The sequence below is a fragment of the Eufriesea mexicana genome, unplaced genomic scaffold (genome assembly GCF_001483705.2).
Source record: "Eufriesea mexicana isolate 0111107269 unplaced genomic scaffold, ASM148370v2 scaffold4231, whole genome shotgun sequence".
Classification (NCBI taxonomy): domain Eukaryota; kingdom Metazoa; phylum Arthropoda; class Insecta; order Hymenoptera; family Apidae; genus Eufriesea; species Eufriesea mexicana.
In genome coordinates this window covers 321,906-330,699 of record NW_016912235.1, presented here as the reverse complement: position 1 = coordinate 330,699, position 8,794 = coordinate 321,906, and the positions used below count along the sequence as shown (strand labels likewise).

Genomic DNA, 8,794 nt, shown 5'->3' with positions numbered 1-8,794 from the left:
GGGGGGGGGGGGGTGTGGAAAGTTTCGCAGCGGTGTCTGGGTCACTATGCTCGGCAATAACCGATAAACTTTTCTCGCGAACGAGAAAGAAAAGGGCCTCCTCCCTGGCTTGTAGCCGCGTGCTCGTCGAGATATACGAGACGCGCGTTCCCTCTATCTATTTCCATGTTATTGTTCCTGGCCGGACCGCCATTTTTCTTGCCACCCCTGGCTCGCTCGAACAAAGATATTAGCTCGACGTTTAATCCGTCCTTGGATTCGCACGGGATTCGCACCAGCGCCACCTACTCGTGGTATTTTTACGCGGTTTAAGGATTTCGCGGCCGGTGGTAGGAGTTTTGGAAGGAGCCGAATGTAGGTTAACGCGTTTCGTGATTTATGCCTTGCACGATTGTGTCATCGGTCCACTTCGCGCTTTCGAAAACACGCCACGCGGATTCCTGGCTTATTCCGCGGCGAAGGATCGCGTCTGCCCCCCCGTTCGCGAGAATTAATGTTAAAATTGGCAGAACGAGGTGAACGTAAATTCGAGAATTATATCGGGATCACGGGTTTGTAATCGTGAGAATAACTGCGATGTGTAGGATTCTCTTTTCGGTGCTTTTATCACGCCAGGATGGTATATCCAACTTGGAGAGTTTCCCTAGAGCGACTGAAGGACTCGAGAGTGAAGAGGGTACGCGATGCAGCTCTCCTAAACCCCCAATTCTTATCTACCGTTTATATAAACGCTCTTTCTCGCAAGCTAGGTGTTTGTAAATCATTCATTCGTACTTTATGTCTGAGATTGATTTTTGTACACGATTTTAACCCTTTGCGCTCGACGATTTTTTGGCTAAAGAGGGGTACGAGTTGAAAAATTTTCTTCCATAAGGCTGATGATATCTTTTGAGCAGTAAATAAGATATCGTATAATAATTAACACGTAGAATTATTCAATTTCGATACCTCGCACACTGTTACCTTATTTTAAATTTGATATATTAATTAATATCGAGCTTCGAAATTTTATCAAATGGCTTAAACTTATTTTTCGACGAATTGTAATCTGCAATTGGAAATTTGTTTGTGAAGCGTTTAGGAGGATTGACTGGTCTGGGAATCGGAAGCTCGCTTTTCGTATCTCAGCGATCAATCGTCTTTGCCTTCGCAGGGGGGCATCGTGGAACGCTCTCGATGGTTCTCATCCTTCTAGAAGTCGTACGTACCCCCCTGCGCGATTTGTGACTGGTCTTTTGAAAAGCAAAACAATTTAAAAAGTAACGCAATTATGCGTTATTAATATATAGACAAAATTTCGAGATATACGTTTATACAAAATTTATAATTTTCCTCGTGAAATTCGAAATGCGACAAAATGGCGCGCTTCATAAACCTAGCGCTTATTATTTATCGATGCGTTATAATCCATTTTCGTTTCTTTCTATTCCAACGTAATTTCGTAGAAAATTCTTGGCTGGAGTAGAAAGAGGGAAAAGATTTACCGGTATACCGAGGGTAAATATACCGATATTTTTACGCAGCGACGCGACGTCGTACCGGTATTGCAGTACGCGGGTTTTTATAAGGGTTATGAGAGTACTACTGATATTTACCGGTATTACATACCGGTATTTTCCGTTTCGGTAAGAGTCCGTTGGATTACAAAAGCGGCATGCTGTCGGAGGGTTAGCCGTACGCGCTCTCGAGCGAAAATACACGTCGGCGGGACTGGACCGGCGGAGGAGCGGAGTGTCTAGCGCGCATACAGAAATGTCACAGCGTCGTCCTGATCGTCGTAGCATACACCTTAATAATAAGCTCCTCGGCCGGCATTTTTCTCGTTGCCGCGTACAGTCCATAGCGGATCGTGGAGCGGCAAGTTTTTCCCGGTCGAAGGAGCGTAACACCGGTCGAGAAATCGATGGTCGTAGTTGCCTCTGGCTCTCCTCTCTTCTCTTCGGCTTCCCTCCGTCGTCTCTCTCTCCTCCCGGCCGTCCTTCGATTCTCTCTCGCTGACCGAAGACTTCCTTCTTATTCGTCGTCTTCTCCTCGTTCTTTCTCTCCCTCTGGCCGCCTCTATCTCCGTCTCCCTCTCTGTCTCTCGCCCTCTCCGTCTCCGCTCTCCCTCGGTCCCTCTCTCGCCAATTTACGAGCGCCTCGAAGTGCTCGCGCGGCTGAAAACCGGGACGGCGGGGGGCGAGCGGGGGTGAGAGCGGCGGGGCAGCAGCACCGCGTCGGAGAGGCTCGTTTCTCGATATTCCCCGACTATACCGGGAATTCGACGCTCGTGCACGGCCACTTCGGTATTCCCCGCATGGAACAAGTATCCGGGGAATATTGTGCGGCTTGTGAGCGGCGAATTTTTAGCAACTCCGAGGTCCGAGGGATCGTCACGTCGCGGTTCGCTGGTATTCGGGAAAGTATCATCGTGCCCGGTTGGACACGTACGATCGAGTATGGCCGCTTCCACTCGACCATCCGTCGTTCCACGGACGATCACCGTTTTCGACGTTTGGGGTCCCTAGCGGTGGCCGCACGCGCGAGCGCGCGCACGCGGTTGGTAACGGAGCAGTGACATTTGCTCGCGATACGATGCCGGGTAATGGGATATACCGCGTGTGTCGCAACCCGTCCGACCGACTGGGCGTAGAAAACGATCGGAAAACGCGTTTCGTAGGTACACGGCGTTGGAAATTGGGTTAATTAATCGAACGGCGGATGTTCCGTAACCGGAAGAATTCGAGTGCCTGGTCTTAGTTGGCCGCTGCGCCACGGGGTTTATCGATGCTCGATGACGCGCTCGCGAGTCGATCTTGGACTCGTTAAAGGGCACAGTGCGCTGTATCGATCCACGGAACGCGGAACGCGCGCTGGTCCAAGATAATTTCCGACGATCGCGAGGTGGCTTCCATGCGGCTTCGTCCTCCAAACAGAGGAATAAAAGGCTTCTCCGGCGTCGTAAACTCGCCGGTCGTTTTAATCGATGCTCGGCGGGCTCGTTTCCCCGCTCGAAACCGACGAAATTTACGCTCCGATGCTCGGATAACGCTGCGTAACTTTCCGACTAACCTTTTTTCTCCACCCCGCTCCGTTCCGTTCCGTCTCTTTCCTTTTTTCCCCAACGTCCGATTTCCCGATCGCGACGGAAAACGAACGAGTTTGCTGGTCACGCGCACGCGTGTGTGTGCGCGCGCGCGCGCGAGCCAAGAAGCGAGAATACACGCGTTCGTTGGCGATGTCGAGCGCGATACGCGTCAACTATACGTAAGGCAACAGTGTATGATAATAACGGCGCCAGTGGCTGTGCGGTGTCTAGCCTAGCACCAGCCTAACCTGACTCAACGTTGTAACGATGTATATTTATACAACAGCTGGGCGGCGAGGGAGGGGAGTGTGGCAGTCAGCTGATTGAAGCGCTGGAGGGGAAATGGTGGAGGGGAGAACGACCTTTATTTAAAGCGCTCGAGGAAGCCTTTCTTCGACTGGTAAACAGTCATCGAATGAACATGCGAGACACACAGACGTGCTTACGTATGCGCGTGACTGAAATATTAACGTTGGATTTTTACCTTCCCCTTCCCCTTTCCACCTCGTAACGGCCGCGGTCGCGGCGGTGGGGGTAGGCGGGAAGGAGAGAGAGGAGCGTTTCGCGGATTTCGAGACGCCGCGTCGGCGTATTAACATAATTAACTGGAATCCAGACGTTGCGCAGACACTGCGCTTTTCTTTTTCCAACCATCGTCGACTATACCTCGCCGTCGTACTTTTTCCCGTACACGCGCGCGTACGCGCGATTATACGAATATCGTTTCAACGAATTAGCTCGGCGTTTTCCTCGAAAAAACACAACGTCGCTTCCTCTTAAACGTACTCGCCGTCGTTTTCGTCTATTTCTTTCTCCGCAAATATTTACGCGAGAACGTTCATTTTTCCCTGCACAGTCGTTGGCATAGTTCTTTGATCTTTTACAGTCCCGACGCGCAAAGTTCAAGGCCCGCGCGAACACCCTCCGCGCGAGCACTCTAACGCTGCTTTGGAAACAATGAAAGGAAAACAAACAGCGTAGTATCGTTCCGTTACCGCGAGTCTTACTATTATCGACGTCTTCCATTCATCGATCACTCCGTGTACACGCGTAACCCGAATACCGCCTTCGAAATTCCCTTCGCCTTGTCCCGAACGCGTCGTCTCGCGCCACTATAGCAATGCCTCGATAGCGGACGCGGGTTCGTCTCGGACCTGCCGCATACCTCCCTCCGTAGACGTGTCGTCCAGCCGCGACTGCTATCGGGGCACAACCGTAAACGTTTAATCTCGTGGACAATTTCTTATTTTACGCGTCAAACATTTCCGCGGACAGCAAACCGTGTCTCGGTGACACGCGTGAAATCGTATCGATGCCTACATTTTCGACACCCCGTATAATCCCGACTAGATCCACTAACCCCTCGAGCACAGACCCGCGCGCGACTCTCCCTTAAACCGGCAATCCTCCCCGCGTCCCAAGATTTTCCTGAAACGCATCGCTGCCTCTTCTCCCCTCCTCTCTCTTTCTCTCTCTTTCTCTTTCTCTCTCTCCACCCGTCAATTTCCCCTGCGAAAACGTTCTTCACCCCGGCACCAGCCGTACGCACCCCTTTCCATCCGCAACCGTCTACCCGGAAAGATACGGTCCGCAAGGCGGTGTACGAAGTTAACGATTCTAACGAAACGCTGATGCTCGTTTTCAGGGGACTGGCATGGAGAAGGAGAACTCCGCATCGGGCGGAGGTGGCGGGGGCGGTGGAGGTGGCGGAGGCGAAGCGGCGGCCACGGCGACTCCAGGCGCCACCTCCGCCTCCGAGAAACTCCAGGCGGACCAGGCCAATCCGTTGCTCGATCCGACTGCGCTCTTCAGCGGTAAGCCAATTTTTCTTCTCCCCCGTTTTCTCTTTTTTCCACCCCCGACACCCCCGCGCGCGCCACCCTCCCGCGGGCTCGCTTTTTCCGCCCGTTTCTATTTCTCGCCGTAGCGCCACGGCAACGCGCGTACACCCCCTCGCCCCCCTGCGGCTTCCTCTACGGTTACACGCGTACGACACCGCGGGTACGATACCGTCGGTACCCCCCCGATTAGACGGGCTTAATTGACACGCGCGTCCTGGCTGATCGATGCACGGCTACGGACGTTAATTGCGTCAGGCTGGAATTCCAACGTGGCACTGGTCGACGGATTTCGGGCTTCGTGGCCGATTCGCTTTCTTCCGGAATCTCTTTGGGTCCGAGAGATTAGGAGTACGCGCAGGAGAAAGCCGTCGATGGAGTATTTCGTACTTTCTCCTTTCAACGGGGGTAGCTTTTCGGGGGACTCGTAGTTATTCTTTAACCCTGGAAGCGGATGTAATCGTTTCTCGAAGTCGTCGCGTATCTCTTCCCATTTAACGCGAATTCGAATCACGGATTTTCGCAGACTCGAAATAGCGACTGTGATTTCTTCAAACGGGAGATCGTTTCGTATCCCGGAGTGTCCGTTAATCGGGAAAATTAATAGGAGTAAACCGGTTCGGATTCAGTCGGTATTCGCGCATCCAAATGCGATATAATTTCTTTTCGGGAGGAACGAAACGAATAACGAATTTCAAATTCGAAACGGCGCGTTTGTTAATCCGATTAAGCGCTTTTGAATGTCCGCCTCCGAACTACCCCGAGTCCGATCTGTCGACGTACGGTTAGAGCAGGATACGGAAGCAACCGGATAAGAAACGAAATCGTTGCAGTAACGATGACGCGATCGAGGTTTCATACTGTCAGATACCTTACCATATCTTCAACGTTTGTCCCAGAGGCTTTTGGAAGAACACGGTCCAAAAACCCCGAACAGCGCGATAGCACTTGTCTCGATCGAGTGCGAAGAAGCCTAAACGACGCAATAGCGTTTATGATGCGTTGTATAATAGTAAAAACTAAATACTAAACTCTACGTCCTAGCCATGTGGGGGCGATCCCTTCCCCTGCGTTTCGTCCTTTGTCAGCGGCTTGTCTTTTGTCTCCCGTTTTCAGAAGACGTCCTGTGACCTGCGTGGCCCTAAACAGGCCAGTTCTAACCGTTCGTCCGTTTAACCCTTTCGCTACCGCGGATGACTATAATCACCGACCACGAGACGTCACACGACGGGTGACTATAGTCACCGGTCACGAAAATCGAGTAAAAGATTAAGACAAGTGCTACCGTTCCGCTTTTAGCTCTGTTCGCAAAGAATCGCAAGCTCTATTACGATGACCGAGTTTTGCTTTATTTTTCTTTTTCTTTGAAAGACTTGGACCCGAATGCTAAAGACTGCAATGTTTCCGTCTTCGCAGCGATGCCCACCGTAGCGAAAGGGTCGGTAAACATCTATACAGTTTTTCCACAGTTTCCATTGATTGCTATTCCTTTGCGTAATAACCCCTTAACACGATGCAAGTGGGTAAAGTATAGGAAGCTGTTAAATCTTGCTCCAAAATCGGTCCATCGGTTCCCAAGCACGAATCTCGCGAATCAGCCTTTCGTACCAAGAGCCTCGAAAGTGCGTGGCAAGTTCAAGGTCGGAACCTCGAGGACCTGTCTATTTTAAAAAGCGCCTCTCGCTGCGTCGGGGTCGTTGGCCAGCGTCTCTAAACGCGTCTCGCGACGATCAACCCTCGACGCTCCTTCGTCTCGCGGTTCGTCGTCGTGGTTGTTCGAATGTCGGATGAGAAAACCGCGATTGATCGATCGCGTTAGGCGAATGTACGCAGAGGATACGCAAATACGCGCGCGGCTAGGCTGGAAACGCAGAGGCGTAGGATGATCGGATGCATCTCGGAGTTGCGGCGGCATGGTGGTGGTTCATCGAGCAAAACGCACGAACGCGTACTACGAAACAGTCGAACGAACTTCCACGGGCGTTATTTCTCGAAGTTTCAGACCTTGAACAAGCATCGAGACCATTCAACTCTCTCTTCCTCTCTCCTTCTCTCGCAATCTCGGTTTTAGCATCGCGCTCGCACGTTCGAGCAAACGGATGTTCCTACGGCTGGCTCGTTCCTCCGCCACCCGGCTCTCTCTCGTTTCCGTTCATGCTCGCACAAGACCCCTTCTAACGCTATTTTTTTCAAAGGAGCCGAACCAGCCGGCGTTCGTATTTTATATATGTATATATATATATAACGCGTTCTCGAGGAAGGAGAGGCCCGTTCGGCCACTTACTTTAATTAGCGCTACTTGCACGTTCGCGATCGAGCCCTTCTCCTCTCTCGGCAGGCGGTGGTTAGCCTTTTTTCACCGGCGATTCGAGGATCCTTCTGACGTTGTTCTCCTTTTTCCCGAACCCCGTCTTCTTCTTCTTCGTCGTGGTCGTCGTCGTGGTCGTCGACACAGAAGAGGACATAGCCGCGATACACGCGACTTCGACACCGGTCCAACCGTATCTTAATCCGAGTATTTACTTTCCAGCGATTTCACGGCGGAGAACAGCCACTCTGCCGGACTCGTCGCGATAACTCTCTGGATCTCCTCGTTCCCGGTGCTATTAACTAATTAAAGTCGACGTCGCGTTATCTAGCCCGCGATCGTATTCGTCTTTTAACCGCGTTTATATTTAACTCGGCCGGGCCCGATCGTCCACGGACCTCGTCCCTCTGGCGAACGGCGGATGAGCCCGGTCCCCTCTCGACAGCGAGCAACTTTTCGAGATCCACGGATCTTTCCGTCGGTTCCGTCATTCCGCCGACGGGGCTCTTGGACGAATTCTTCGCGGATTCTTCGCGTTTCGCGGAGAGGTTTAAACGCGACGCAAAGTTGCGCTTCCGAGGACGGTATTCGTGTCGTTCGGGGGTCAGAGGATGACACCATATCGATCGGGCGGAACGGTGTCGCTCGGGGTCATGGGGAAATTATCGGGAGCAGCGTTTCAGGAATACCGGGTTTTCCTCGAATCCCGTGCCACTACTCCCGGTGGCGATCGCACGCTCCGCTGCACCCGCCGTCGATTCTTTTCCCGGACAGAGAAGTCGTTGTGTGGTACACGGCGAAGCTTTTTAGCGAGAAAGTCCACGGATGGAGTTGCCTGACCGGAAATCGGAGCGATCGCAGCGAGAAGCGGATTGGGGCGTCGCGACTTTTCGTACGCCGGCAATCAATACCTTTCCCCTGCGTTTTCTTCCGCGCTGCCGTTCCTCGAATCCGATCGATTCGATTCGTCGGACAGTGTGCCGCTATTGCTACTGCCATTACTACCACCACCACCACCATCACCACCACCGGCACCACACCACCGTCGCCGCCGCCGCCGCCGCCGCCGCCGCCGCGTCCACCATTCTCGATACGTTAATTATCGAATCGGTACCGCCGTTCGAATTACAGTCGCGCTTCCTCCGTACCGTTACTCGAACGTTGTCCGCCGTTTCTTCTTGCCCGGACGTTAACCATAGATCGCGATGACGGTAATGATCGAGCTCGCGGTGGATCTCGGATGCTTGGAGCAGCGGTTACCGTCCATCTACTCCTCTCTCTGCCGTCGATTAAATCGATCGACGTACTCGCGCCGGGTACGTGTGCCGTGTTCGTACGGGATTTGTCGGATATCGGAGAAAGGAAAAAATCCCGTGGCAGAAGTTGTTGGGGGGGCCTCGGTGCTGGCGTCCCACTCGCAGCGTTCTCCGTTTTCCTGTGCCCGTTCCATCGCGTTGCACGGGATTTCGTTTATTTCGTTGCCTCACCTCCGCGACCCGACGCGTAGCGTGTAGTAGTCCCTCCTCGCGTTTTCTGGACCTCTCTCGCATCCCTGTCTGTCGCTCGCGTCGCGTCTCTTTC

The 8,794-nt window shown here is 52.7% G+C and overlaps 1 protein-coding gene across 9 annotated transcripts in view; it reads left to right on the top strand.

Moving 5' to 3' along the window:
- Positions 1-8,794, top strand: part of LOC108551485 (bromodomain adjacent to zinc finger domain protein 2B) — a 160,400-nt gene that overhangs the window by 104,083 nt on the left and 47,523 nt on the right. For all 9 annotated transcript variants that reach the window (XM_017905671.1, XM_017905674.1, XM_017905673.1 and 6 more), the window contains one exon: positions 4,713-4,881. In XM_017905671.1, the coding sequence (XP_017761160.1) occupies positions 4,722-4,881 (160 nt within the window). In that variant the 5' untranslated portion in view covers positions 4,713-4,721. The remainder of the gene's footprint in view (positions 1-4,712; positions 4,882-8,794) is intronic.